Below are 15,066 nucleotides of genomic sequence, written 5' to 3' on the forward strand. Positions count from 1 at the left end.
ATTTTCTTCCTGTGTGCTTTCCCTTTTAGGTTTTTTTTGCGGACCGTATACGCAATTATTCATTTCAATGGGTCCGCAAAAAAAAAAAAAGGTGCATTCCGTTTCCGTATGTCCGTATTTTGGTTCCTCAAAAAAATAGAACATATCCTATTATTGTCCGCATTACGGACAAGGATAGTACTGTTCTATTAGGGGCCAGCTGTTCCGTTCCGCAAAATACGGAATGCACACGGACGTCATCCTTATTCTTTGCGGACCGCAAAATTCATACGGTCGTGTGCATGAGGTCTAAGTGTGTATACAGAGATGGCTGTATACGGGGGAGGCGTTATCAGTGATTGATAGCATTCTCTGTGTAAGTGTGTATACAGAGATAGCTGTACACGGGGGAGGTGTTATCAGTTCCATATACGTAATGCAAAAAACGGAATGTAAACTGAAAAAAAAAAAAACGTTTGTGTGCAAGAGGCCTTTCTCTGAGGCTGATGGGGCCAAGACCTTAATCTTCAGCTGTCAAGGGCTCATGTCTCAGGTGAGGCAGTTTTAGATCCGTGTTTTTGATGACAGAAGCCCTTTAAAGCTCTGTTCACACTAGTGCCATGGCTAATATTTGTAATAGAACCATGGCCACTATGGATATAGACCACCCGGATGGACCCCATTGACTTTATGAAGGTTTCTTCTGGGGTGGCAGGAATGTATCTTTACAGCGCTAAAAATGCTGTAAAGATGATCTATTATGTATATAGCATCTAACATGGTTTGCGGTAGATGGTTTACTGACACTGTGTGGCGGTGAGTCTCGCCTTTACTTCATTGCAGCACAACCCTATGTAAATAAACTCTGAGCATTATCTTAAAACCAAGGCAAATACTACATGTTTTTACTGGTTTTTCCAGTGTTGTGACCTTCTGCCAAACCATTACTGACCCATGTGTATATACATAGTAGTAGATGGGATGTTTGTGTGTACAGTCTATGGTACCCATCCCGGTTATATTATACTCCTCTGGCAACTCTTCATCCCCTTGATCAGTCCCTAATAAAGAACAGCAGCCAACGAACAAGCGGCCATTCTCGGCAGAAATATCTGGGTTACCGTGCCGGCTCATCTGGTCTTGGCCATCTTGTTTACAGGCCGTATCGCAGCCCAGTGATCTTTCAAGAAGTTTAATTGCATTTAGAGCCCTAATTTTAGTGTGTGGCTTGTGATGTGGCTTTTGGAAATATAATGTGTCATGCTTACTCATGTCTTAAATTGCATTTTTCTACTTGAACGGTTTACTAAGAGCCCCAGTAATAATTGCAGCATCTTCTTCTGCTATTGTGACATCAAAGCCTCCAAATATACCGGCCACTACTTTCTAGTCTTATTTAGTCTCATTCCGAGTGCGCAAAACTTCATAATACATCAACTGGGTTCTTAACCTGCTGCTGCCCCTCATAATTAATGGCTCAGAGATGGCTTTGGAGAAGCGAAGAGCATTTCTTCCCTCCTATTCATTGTCTCTTCATTACATTACAAAATACCTGTTACAATCTAAAGCCATATGACGAATGACGGCAGTAACCTTCTCTATCAAAAACATCACTTCCAATTTTTTTTTTTGTCTTTGCAGGTTGAAGGATTGAGAGCGGCAATCTTATCAAGGCTAAATATTCCTATAGTTTTTTATTAGTATTATATGAAAGTATTATTGGCTTTTTTTCTTGACTTTTTTGAGGGCAAAAATCATATAGCAATTTATGCAGCATAACTGACGACTGGTTCATACAGCATGCACGGGGGAGACCGATAGATCTGCTCAGTGTTTATCTGGAATGGCTCAGTGTCCCTGTCCCTCTGTAGGGGTCTTCCATAATGTAACAAGCAGGACAGCACACACTGTAGTTGATGCAATGCAGACAGTTTTATTGACGAGGTTTTGTCATGATGGCAAGTTGTCCCTCATCAACAGGATAGGGGATAACTAAACGATTGCTGGGGGTCCTACCACTGGAACCCCCATCAATCCCTTTCCCCCGATCTGATGGAGCAGCAGTTTGGGCATGAACACTGCTGCTCCATTCATTCTCTATGGGGCTGCTGGAGCTAAATACAGTGCTCGGCTGTCTCCGCTACTCCAATAGAGAATAAATGGAGCAACCGTGCGCAAGCTTTTGACACTATCCCTTTAAAGGGGTTGTCCGAGTTATGAAAAAAAAAAAATATATAGCACTGAAAATCTGATGGGCAACTAATCTAAGCAAGTTTTATGCAAAAAAAATATATATATCTCCCTGGTTCTTTTCTGGCCCTTTGTTTACATGCAATAAAAACAATCTCTGCCCCTCCCCCTGCTCTGCTAAGGGAGTGGCTACAAGAGCTGCCCTGAGTGACATGTCTGCCTGTTAGGAGACTCTGCAGCATGTTGTATGTGTAGGACTACAAGTCCAAGCTGTATAATGACACTGCTAATACACACAGGATCTTCCCCCTACCTTCTTGTGCAATGCTCTCTCTAGTCTGTCAGTTCCAGTGCCCAGAATTGTCTCCTCACTGCCTGTAGAGCTGTGCAGCTGAAGGGGTTAAGATTCCTAGGATAGAGCAGACAGCCGGCAGTGAAGGGGGGACGTGGCCAGCACAGTGACGTCTCATTTACAGGCTTGTAAACTAACTTTATCAGAGCAGGGAGAGAAGCTGACATCACAGGTCATGTGACCCTCAGTGACATCTGAGAAACCAGCCAATGGAGATAAAGTGAGTTAATTGGAAAGCTGTAATATTTGCCTAGTTAGGAACATAGAAAGAACAAAAAAATAACTCGGACAACACCTTTAAGGCTCCAACTATGGAGTGTGAAACAGGGACATCCATTGCAGGGGTTGTCCAACCAATATCATTTTATTTTATGTTTTTTTAGAAAAAGCTACAAAATGGCTTAAAGGGATTCTGTCACGGGTACATTCACTGTTACACAAGGCCCAGTGCTCTGTAGGTCTAGCTCAGTTGAATGTAATGATATTTCACTTCTCCATCTGCTGCTTCATTCTGGAGAAAAAGTATTTTATCCCTATGCACATGAGTGGTACAGTGCAAGGGTGGGTACAAGCCCCTCTGTGCACCCTTGCTCCTCCTGGAGGGGTCTCCATTGTAGTGGTGGTGCAGAGGAATTATAGCTCTTTGTCCCATTCAAGTGAATTTGAGAGGAAACTGTCGTTAAACCTCAGCGCTCTGCAAGTGAGACAGCAGCACTCACGTGAGCATCGCAACCCCTTCAAACAACTGATCTCAGCAGGGCTGCCGTGATTCGGACCCCCACCAATCTGATATTGATGACTTATCCTGAGGATATCTGCATCTCTGTACAACCCATTTAAGCTCATGGCATTTCCAAGCTGGGATCCTCAAACATGGCAAGAAAGAACCCCCCAAATTGTTTTTGCACAGCTCACCCTGAATTTGCGTAATCCAGACACTCCCGTAATATGAAGAAAAAGGCAGCACGGATGAACCCCCGGATCTGGGGTCATGAGACACTTCAGTAACACATTTTTTTATAGCTCCAGTGCCTTAGAATTTAAAATAAAACATAACTTTTATTTACATAAATAAACTCCATGGTGTCTCCGAGGACATTTACGTAAATAAAAGTTATGTTTTATTTTAAATTTCAAGGCGCTGGACCTATTGAAAATATGTTACTGAATTTCTCGAACAGTATCTTCTGGTAATAATCTTCTGATCATTGCTCTTTGACTCTTTAGGGTACTTTCACACTAGCGTTTTTCTTTTCCGGCGCTGAGTTCCGTCCTAGGGGCTCAAATCCGGAAAAGAACTGATCAGTTTTATCCTAATGCATGCTGAATGGAGAGTAATCCGTACAGGATGCATCAGGATGTCTTCAGTTCAGTCTTTTTGACTGATCAGGCTTTTCAGAAAAACGTAGCATGCAGTATTTTTACCTCCGGCCAAAAAGCCTGAACACTTTGACTGAACGCCTGATCAGGCTTTTTTCCCATTGACTTGCATTAACACCGGATCCGGCCCTGTGTGTTCAGTCAAAACGGATCCGGCTTTTGCATGTTAAACCCGAAAAATGTGAAAAAAAAGTCAAAGTCCATAAATGGCGGATCCGTTTTTTCCAATGCATTTTTTCATTGTGATCGAAAGCCTGATCAGGATTCAAATGTAATCCGTTTTCACACGTTTTTCCGGATCCGGCGGGCAGTTCCAGTGTCGGAATTGAACGCCGGATTAAAACAACGCTAGTGTGAAAGTAGCCTTAGTGTACAGTGGACAGCCTGCCATTGCCTGGGAGTTATCGGGTAACGAAGAAGAATGAATATTAATTAAAGAGAAAGATGAGAGCAAACAATCTTCTATAATTGTCTGTGGCTTTAGGTTAATTTTCTACCTCTTTTTGGACTAATTACTACTTAATTGTCTGCAACATTATGATTAATTGTATTGTTACCCTTTTCTGTATTGTGCATCAAATAAAATTGTATCTAAAATCCTACATTACTTTTGTCTTATGTTTTTATTTGTTTATTTATTTTTTTAGCCTTGCGACTTGACCCTTAAAAAATTTAGCTGCTAAAATATCTGTAGAGATCGTTGCACTTTTCTGTAAGGCTGAGCAGAATTTAGTATTGCAGGAAGAGTTAAAGATGGTTGGGTTTCTGACACCTGGTACCCCTACTAAGCAGCTGTTTAAAGAGGCCACCACACTACAGTGAAAATTGATGACTTATCCTTAGGCTTCATTCACACGTCCGCAATTCTGTTCTGCATTTTGCAGAACGGAATTGCCGACCCATTCATTTCTATGGGGCCCCCACAATGTGCTGCCCGGATCCGGAAATGCGGACCCACACTTCAGGGTCCGCAATTCCAATCCTGTAAAAAATAAAACATGTCCTATTGCGGACAAGATTAGACACTTTCTATTAAGTGCCGGCGATATGCAGTCCGCAAAATGCGGAACGCACATTGCCGGTGTCCGTGTTTTCTGGATCTGCAGAACACACACGGATGTGTGAATGGACCCTTAAGGATCAGTCATCAACATCAATATTCTACTCCTGGAAAACCCCTTTAAGGCCAGACAGAGTAACTTAGAAATGCTGTCTGCAGTATGTTACTAGGCTATTCAGTGGGGCCAGACACTAAAAGTGCATTCAGAGGCACCAATTATCGGGCAGATTATGGGGAATGAACGTGCCACCGATGAACGATGTCCTGTCGCTCGTGCAAGCAACACCGATCATGGCTTCTGGGCAGCAGATCGTGTGGGCTAAAGAGCGATCTCCTGCACAGAAGCCATGATTCTGTATGAGGACAAGGGGTCGCTATAGCAATCCCCTGTCCTCATAGAAACACAGAATGTGTCAGCAGATAAGAACCATTTGGCCCATCTAGTCTGCCCAATATACTTAATACTATGAATAGTCCCTGGCCCTATCTTATATGAAGGATGGCCTTATGCCTATCCCATGCATGCTTAAACTCCTTCACTGTATTTGCAGCTACCACTTCCGCAGGAAGGCTATTCCATGCATCCACTACTCTCTCAGTAAAGTAATACTTCCTGATATTACTTTTAAACCTTTGCCCCTCTAATTTAAAACTATGTCCTCTTGTAGCAGTTTTTCTTCTTTTAAATATTCTCTCCTCGTTTACCTTGTTGATCCCCTTTATGTATTTAAAGGTTCTATCATAATCCCTCTGTCTCGTCTTTCTTCCAAGCTATACAGTGAAGGGGATGTGCAGTCTCCTTCACTGAACAAGGAGCCTACTATCGGGAAGGAACGCTTCCTTCCTGACAATCGGCTGTTACACCGCCCTGTGTAAACCCAGCTTTACTTAGCCTCCTATTGTGCGAGAGACCATTTTTATTCTGGAATAGAACCAATTTGCATATTTTTCCAGGAAGTGTTGACATAAAGACCTGTCACTGGATTTCCACTAGGACCATCTCTATCTACTCTACCCTTGACTTCTGCTATGGACAAACCCTATTTGTTAGAAGGGTCCCTTGACAATAAGGCGATCATAAAATGTCTCCCCTGCAATCCAATGTACTCTGTGGTGAAACCTAGCAGTAAATGTTCAGTCTTCCAACCAGTCCCACCACAGGAAGCTAGGAGTTGGCAATTTAAATCAATTTGCTTTCTGTACAATAGAGTAGGACAGGCCCTCAAGAGGAGACACTCTTTGTAACTGCTCTGCACTCTGACCGAGAGATCATGATCCTGGAGAGAGGATCCCTCCTCTTAATTTTAATTACCTCTGGACCCCCTCTCTATGAGGCAGAATGAATGGCTTCCAGTCTGTTAGACTTCTGGATGGCCACCATGTAATGCTCCATTGAAGTAGGAGACAAGGCTTCCCCTCAAGACCATCTGTTGGCTGTCGATGCTAGAAGATGGTGTCTATGATGTGACAACTTCTTTAACAGCTGATGACAAAATCTAAAGGTGCAGAGACCGCAGCAGTCGTAGAGAGAGCAGAGCCTCTAAGTGCATATATTAAAACATAATTTTTCTCAGCAATGTGCACACATAGGACATGGGACCAACATACAGTAGATGCCTTCAGCTGTGAAGCACATACACAACAGGTCATAGGTAAAAATGTCCTGACAGATGCCTATATTGGGGAGATTTATCAAAACTGGGTCAAATGAAAAGTGGAGTAGTTACCTGTGGCAATGATATCGAAACAATCTGATGGCGATGGGCACCTCCTCCACTTTTTATAAATTGGGTTATTATAAATTTCCCTTGTTGAGTTCCAGTTTAGTTTTTCAGATTTGCTCAGAGGTTTGTCCCTGGTGACAAAGAAGTTGCGCCTGGAGGCAATCTATGGTGCAGAGCTCTGCTATCTCCAGCAGTCTCGTAAAGGAGCGGTGGTGGGCAGGCATGACCCATCACCCTAATGAAACGGGAAACATAGGACCACTGTTCAGGAGATGGGGGATAACTTCTTGTTACCAAAGTACCTATTTTAGGATTTGCGCCATTCTGGTGGGAAGATTACTCTAAGACAGTGTTTCCCAACCAGTGTGCCTCCAGCTGTTGCAAAACTACAACTCCCAGCATGCCCGCACAGCCAAAGGCTGTCCAGGCATGCTGGGAGTTGTAGTTTTGCAACAGCTGGAGGCACACTGGTTGGGAAACACTGCTCTAAGAATATTTGCCGTAGTGTGACCTCTATGATCTCTGGCCACAGAAGAGACGCCATTACCCCCTCTATCTTACATATACACTGAGGGAACGAATTGTGATACCTGTTTTACATTTGGGCTCTGATTACATCAAGGCCTTTGAGGACGTATATGATAACAGATGGCATCCGTCATCCCCATAGTAAAACATAAAATCCACAAATGTTTAGCATGTGCATTTTTTTACACTGGATACTGCTGTATCAAATAGTGCAGTCTTCTACGCTATTCCATCGCTTTTTGGGTTTTCTTTTTTTTTTGTAGGATCCACACAGATGTGCATAGGAGCTGTATACACAAGACGATAGGAGACTTTTAATGAAGAGTTTTAAAAATTATAAGTTATACTGAAAAATAAATGGTTGCAAAAGTGCAGCACTCAAACTAGCATGAGGTCCTTCACCAAAGCGTAATTGGATAAAAACATTGGGGGGGGGGGGGGGGGTATTATTTGCGTTGTTTCTTGTGTCAGTTTTAACTTCTTTGGTTTGTGAATGTTGCAGAAGATAAATTATACTTAAAAGTGATCGAATCAGCAAAGTTTGCCTTAATCCCAACCCGCAGGGTGGTGAAAGAGGCCAAAAGTCACAGAATTTTGCACAAACTCTTGTGCCAGATTTCATTAATGTCCCCCATTGTGTTTTAAAGGGGTTGTTCCAAGTTTCTAACTACAGGATAGTGGATAACTAGCTGACCAATGAGGGGGAGGGTGTCCAAATTTTGGGACTCCCAACAATCACAAGAACAGGGGTCCCATTCTGCAGATCAGACATGCGCACTGCCACTCTATTCATTCTCTATGGGAGCATTGGAGTTAACCCAGCGCTGTACTTGGCTATCCCTGATGCGCCTATAGAGAATGAATGGAGCGGTAGTGCGCATAGATAACCTGCCACTCCATCAGATCGGGGGAATGAGACCCCCATTCTTGTGATCAGTGGTGGGGGTCCCAGCAGTCAGAACCCTAGAGGTCAGCTAGGGGATAACTTAAAAACTTGGCACAACCCCCTTTAAGTAAACTTCATGAAGGCCATGATTGATCACAGACCATCTGATGTACACTGGTCTGCTAGAGGCCTTCGTCTGGTGAATGTAATGCGTTTAGTGTGTACATCAGCAGCTTCCCTGGTTTAGAACACATCACAGGCGCAATGTGAACTTAGTCTTAAAGGGGTTGTCTCGCTTCTTCAGCAAATGGCATTTATCACGTACAAAAGATTAATACAAGGCACTTACTAACGTATTGTGATTGTCCATATTGCCTCCTTTGCTTACTAGATTCATATTTCAATCCCATTATACACTATTTGCTTCCATGGTTATGACCACCCTGTCATCCAGCATCAGTGGTCGTGCTTGCGCAATATAGGAAAAAGCGCAATCCACTCCGGTGGCCTGGACCGCAGAAGTGCGCATAATCCAGCACTTTTTTTCTGTAGTGTAGAAGCATGGCCTCTGCTGATGGATTGCAGGGTGGTTGTAACCATGGAAACGAGCAGTGTATAATGTGATGGAAAAATTAATCCAGCCAGCAAAGGAAGCAATATGGACAATCACAATACATTAGTAAGTGCCTTGTATTAACTTTCTCTACATGCTAAATAGCATTTGCTGAAGTGACACAACCCCTTTAATGAAGTTTATTTAAACATTGCATTTATAACAGGCTGAACTGGATGGACAGATGTCTTTTTTCAGCTTTATAAACTTTGTTACTATATGTTGGTGAAGTTCCTCATGCTAGTGAAAGCGCTCTGCATTTTTGAAAACTTTTTTTTATTTTTCAATTTAAAATGTAAGCAAAAATCTACCATTCCACTTACACAGCTCCTTGGTAGCTCTGCATTTATAGATTTTTAGTTTTGATGCCCCCCTGAAACTAACATATTCATGAAAATGCCTCGGGGTCCATCATCCGTTTCTTGCAGCTTCAGCTGTAGGACAAGGCTGGCTTTGTGTTATGTCGTGTCATATCATATCTCAGAGGAGACGGCGCTTTTACAAACCCTAAATTGCTGTGCCTTTTTCTATCCTATTATTACAGACACAGATTGCTTCCTCTCTAGCCAGTGTAAGGGGCCGAGAAGATAAAAGGGCCAAAGCAGAATGACAGATCGAGACAAAACCAGAGATTTCACCGCCGCTCTCTTCTATTGCAGTTACACAGCGCCGAAGATCATTTCAAACATGACGACAGCGAAAAGACGGATGCCAAGCCAAAAAACCACAGGAGGGCATCGACCGTTTTTAAAGGGCCTTTACTACACATTAGGTATGTCAGGAGATCACTGGCTTCCAAGGTTCACTTCTCTGTCACTTGTGAGAATCCTGATGTCAGCATTAAATAATCAAGCATGTTCTGCCTTCAGATGTGTTTGTCACGACGGCTGGCGTTTTGCTGATGTGTCTCATTTGCGCACCAAAGTCACATCCTTCTGATGATGTTTTCATCTGCCTCCTTCTAAAGGAAAGCTCCCAAAGGGCCGCCGCTGTTTCATTTTCTGTCCTTGCAAACGAGTCTTTGGAAAGTTCTGTCATGAAGTGTTACGCAACATCTGTCTCTTCTCATTAGAAAAAAGTTTTCTTTCTTTTTTTTTTTTGTTTACATGGCATTAATGGCTCGTTTCTTGTTAGTCCTGCAGAAGAGCTGCATTTTGGATCCAAGGAAAGCGGAGAAAGGAAATGTGTTATCGTCCTCAATAATGTCACCAAAAATACGGTGGCCTTTAAGGTAAATGACTGTATTTCCAGCACCATAAGACGTACCTGACCATAACACGCACCTAAGTTTTAGAGGAGGAAAATAAGAAAATATTTTTCATCAAACCCCCCGAATCTTCATCAGATCTCATATCAGACCCCCATTGCTCATGAAACCTCAGATCAGACCTAAAATAAACAAATTAACTTACCACTCCTGCCGTGGACGGTGCGCTCGTCCTGCACTCACCGCTCCCTGATCTTCTGCTGCCGACGTCGCACAGCGCCAGATCATAGTGCGCGCTTACAGTATGCCACATCCGCTCGCAGCACAGCGGGCAGTGTTGGCAGAAGAAGAACAGGGAGCGGTGAGTACAGCCAGCACAAGGAGCGCTGTGTTCACCGATCCCTATATGTGTGTGGCAGAAACATGATGGATTAAGGATTTTTATACTCTATTTGTTGCCTGTAGTTTATGTTAAATCACATTTTATTCCTTTTCACATAATGTACAAGTGAAGAAAATAAAAAACTGTCCAAATTTATAGTGCACCAAGTCCAGCAACATTGCTGCTCGTAGGTTCAAATCATTTGCTCCTTTTGGAAATTGGCACCAGCAGAGCTTATAATGGAGGAGGTCTAGTACCTGTAAGACCTCTGTGGCTGACCAGTTTACAGCCGTGGCCCATTGTGCTAAACGGTGGATGTCAAATCGACTCCTGGAGATGCATGTTTAACTTGGGATAATCCTTTTAACCATACATTCCTTTTCTTAGGTGAGGACAACAGCCCCTGATAAATTTCGGGTCAAACCAAGCAACAGCAGTTGTGAACCTGGCTCCACGGTCGACATTGTGATCTCTCTTCATGCAGGTAACTGCATTGTCACCAGAACCTTCACTTGTTACATTGAGAACATTTGAGGAGTTTGCATTTTTCAAAGGGAGATATGTTCTATATCAAACATGTCCTACAGGCTCAGCGGAAATGGGGACATTTCCATCTTCCAACTGTACATAAATCATTTTGCATTAAAGGAATTTTTCGTAGAAGCTTTTAGAGGAAATTTTAGATGTCTGTTCCTCGATAATGTGAGCAAAGCTCAAGACCTTGTCATGCCAGACAGAGCCGGTGATTGATTGCACTACACTTACAGAGAGCCGCTCTTCAGGTAGCCACGGATCCCAGAAAATGTGCTGCACAGCCATAATGAATTCAGGGCGGAACACGAAATGCATTCGCCGTGTAATCTCCACATGTTAAACTTTTCCTAAATTGCTTTCTTCCCGTTTTGTTCCTTGTTTATTTCTTTTGCATTGCAAAGCATCCACTGCATCGCTTCAAGACCGCTTCTTAGTAATGGCTGGCGAGATGGAGCAAACATCGGGAACTGGAGCACAAGAGCTGGCACAGTTCTGGAAGGAAGTGCCCAGGAATAAGGTCATGGAGCACAGGTACCCTGCCCGAATGTCTGGGATGCCCCAGCCGAGGTTGCAACTACTGTATTTTCTCTGCTACAGAAACAATGTTTCACCGGGAACTGCTGATATGCTTTCTTCACCCCAGAGCACGCTGTTTTAAAGGGATTGTCCAGCCACGTTACTTTTTTTTTTTTTTTTTACAAAGAGCTTACACTCTAAAAAACCATTTATCATGTAGAGAAAGTTAATACCAGGCACTTACTAATGTATTGTGATTGTCCATGTTGCCTCTTTTGCTGGCTTGATTCATTTTTCCATCACATTATACACTGCTCATTTCCATGGTTACAACCACCCTACAATCCAGCACCAGTGGCCGTGCTTGCACACTATAGGAAAAAGTGCAGGCCTTTCTGGTGGCCGGGACCATGGGAGCGCACACAGGCTGGTGCTTTTTTTTATAGCGTGTAAGCATGACCACCACGGCTGGATGGCAGGGTGGTCGAAACCATGGAAACTAGCAGTGTATAATGTGATGGAAAAATGAATCAAGCCAGCAAAGGAGGCAACATGGACAATCACAATATATTAGTAAGTGTCTTGTGATAGCTTTCTCTACATGATAGATTCTATTTGCTGAAGTGAGAAAACCCCTTTAAGGGCTCATGCACACGACCTTGTGCTGCCCCATGGTCGTATTCCTGCCCCTATACGGCGGGTCCGCAATACACGGGCACCAGCCGTGTGCATCGCGGACCCATGAACTTCAATTGGTCCGCAATCCGAGAGATGCGGAACGGAGGCACGGATCGAAACCCCACGGAAGCACTACGGAGTGCTTCCGTGGTTTTTCTGGCCGTGCTTCCGCACCGCAAAAGAGTAGCGCATGCACTACTTTTTTGCAGTGCGGACCGTCTGATGCGGATTGCGGACTCCATTCAAGTGAATGTGTCCGCGATCCGCATGCGTCTGCTCCACTGTCTGTTCCCGTGCATTGCGTACCGCAGCACGGGCACGGAGCCCTTACGTTCGTGGAAATGAGCCCCAAGACTGGGTTCACAAGTGAAAAATCCGTTGCCGGAATGCTGCACCTTTTCTGCTGCTTCTGTTTAAAGGGGTTATCCAATATCCTAAACAGTCCCCCCCCCCCCCCCCCGGCCCCTCACAGGGTATATACTTACCCGGGTCTACGCTCCCGGTCCGCCGCACCACCGCTGCTGCTTCTCCCTGTACACAGATGGAAACATCCAGTAGTGTCGGGGGGGGGGGGCGGGCGGGCGGAGGCGGGAGTGGGCCTCCCTAGCGTCTCCCTTTGCAAACAGGGAGATCCGGGGCAAATCACTGCCGCATGTAACATATGCAGACTTTGCCACAGATCCAATTGCGATGTTTGCTGCCGAAATTGTGCCCCATATGTGCGTACCCTTATAATGTGTGTTGGCAAAAAATTGCATTATTTTGGTAAAACTGTAACTATTGGTCAGAAAAGAAATCTGAAAAAAACATGAAATGTAGTGGAAGAAAAAAAAAGTAATGCAAATTGTATTATCTGTAATTACTTTGACATTTAAATCTTTTGAATATTGTGAGTTCAAAAGGTTTCGTCTGCAGAAAGCACAGGGACTTCTGAAGTTTAATGAAGCACCGAGTCTGCAGCTGAATTGTCATTAATTAAGTCCTTGCTCAAATGATCGGAGCGGTAGCGTGCAGTAGTTGTTTATTCCATAGAATCCAGTGATTTCTGCTAATTAATTTCTCTCCTGAAGTTCACAGTCTGAAGTATTGTTTGTGTTGCATCGCGCTGCTGCTTTCATCGACATTGCGCCAGCCATTAGTGAAGTTGTACGTGTATACTCTGAATGTCACCAGCACTGCCCTTATCCGGGGAGATTAGAAGCCCGGTTGCATCTGACTTCTGCTCCTTTAAGAATGCGTTTTTGAAAAGTGGTATTTTCTCCATAAATTCCTTGTTTCACCCTGATTCAGACATATGTAGGTCGGAGTTGGACAGTTCAGCTCGTCCACCCATGGCAGCTAATGGCCACGTGATTTTGCAGGTAAAATTTAAGGGCTTGTCCCACGAAAAATGTTCTACAGTTTTCAAACCAGCACCTGAATCTGAATACTTTTGTAATTGCATGTAATAAAAAATGTAGCATAGCCACTGAGTTATTCACTGAAATCTATCTGTATAGCGCCACCTGCTGTTTGGTCATTTTCCGATTTCTCTGTCCTGCTCACTGAGGTGGGTGCACATGTTCAGTTCCATCCGTCAGTTGCCAATAGCTGCAGTAGGATGGACACACCCCTGAGAGAGTGCAGCCCCCGGAGCTGCTGAGTAATGAATGGGGGGGATGTCTGGATCCATGTGAGGTACAGGGCTGGTTCTAGCTTTATTAGAAAGAGATTGTCACTTACTATATGATACCTGTGCAGCCACTAGCCACCATGGATTGGGGGGAAAAGTTGGCGGTTGACAACCTTCACATCAGTCTGAGCCCTGCATGATATTTTGCGTCAGTGGTAACCAGTGCCTTTGGGTAATGCCTTTATATTGATTTTATCATGCTGTGTGTCTCTGCGAGACCTATATCTACTGAATTATACTGACCTAATGTCGTCAGTATAATTCTGTAGATGCAAGTTCATACAGAGACACACAGCATTATAAATCATTATAATGCCTTGTGATCCTGTGAAAGGAGCAGTGTCCATAACGGGACATCACCCTCACACATGGAGCGTGATTTCCACACAGGAACAGGACACGCTCGTCTGAAAGAGGCCCAGGTTCTCAGGATAGATCATCAGTAGCTAATCGGTGGGGTTCTGAAACCAATCAGCTGTTTGTACAAACCGTGGCACTCTGAGCGCTGCAGCCTCCTCACAGCTTACCCAAGCACAACGCTGCTATCCTTAGTATTGCAGCCCAAGCCCATTCACTTGAATGGGACAGAGCGGCACCTTGTCCATGTATCCAATGACCCTGACGTCACTGGGCTAGGAAGATGCCACAACACCACCGTGCCCGTGGCTCTTCAAACAGCTGATCATCGAGGTTGCAGGGAGTCTGTCTCCCCCACTGATCAGATATTGATGACCTGAGGATAGATCATCGGTATATGAATCCCAGAAAACCCCTATTAAGTTAGCAGAGAATTGTCTGCAATGGATCAGTCTTTAGCAAACTCTCTGCTGAAAGAAATATGAGGCTGGGTTTCCGCATTCAGCATTGGATGCAGTTTTTGAAACCTCGTCCTCATTCATACGGGTGGATCTGTGGCACGTACAGCCGAAAATCCGCTGCAGAAGTCTGGGGGTCAGTCGAGGATACTCACCTTTCAGGTGTAGAGGTTATTTTGCGCAATTGTGCGGTCGTCACAGTAAAGAAAAAAGAAAAGAAAACAACATGACTCCTAAGTCTGAAAATACCCTATGGATAGTTTAAAATAGTGAGGGATTTAAAGGGGTTGTGCAGGGGTTCCTTAGCTTAGGTCATCAATATGAGATCGGTGGGGGGAGGGCTGACACCTGGCCAGTGGCATACTAATGGGGGGTCCTCCCCGAGTGCCGATGTCAGAGGGGTGCCAGCGCCTAGAAGCAATGAGCGCTTCCATCAATACAGATGGAAGCGCTCATTTCTGGGAACTGTGGTCCTGTCACTCACCGCTCTGCTCCTCCTCTCCTTCAGGCCAGCGGCGCACACAATTGGGAAGCAGGAAGACTTCTTCAC

At 44.2% G+C, this 15,066-nt stretch overlaps 1 protein-coding gene across 3 annotated transcripts in view; it reads left to right on the forward strand.

Moving 5' to 3' along the window:
* The window catches only part of MOSPD2 (motile sperm domain containing 2), a 164,301-nt gene that overhangs the window by 131,269 nt on the left and 17,966 nt on the right, over positions 1-15,066 (forward strand). For all 3 annotated transcript variants that reach the window (XM_044283710.1, XM_044283711.1, XM_044283708.1), the window contains exons 10-13: positions 9,372-9,484; positions 9,847-9,943; positions 10,689-10,785; positions 11,237-11,366. In XM_044283710.1, coding sequence (XP_044139645.1) covers positions 9,372-9,484; positions 9,847-9,943; positions 10,689-10,785; positions 11,237-11,366 — 437 coding nt within the window. The remainder of the gene's footprint in view (positions 1-9,371; positions 9,485-9,846; positions 9,944-10,688; positions 10,786-11,236; positions 11,367-15,066) is intronic.

The sequence above is a fragment of the Bufo gargarizans genome, chromosome 3 (assembly GCF_014858855.1).
Source record: "Bufo gargarizans isolate SCDJY-AF-19 chromosome 3, ASM1485885v1, whole genome shotgun sequence".
In the NCBI taxonomy this organism is placed as follows: Eukaryota; Metazoa; Chordata; class Amphibia; order Anura; family Bufonidae; genus Bufo; species Bufo gargarizans.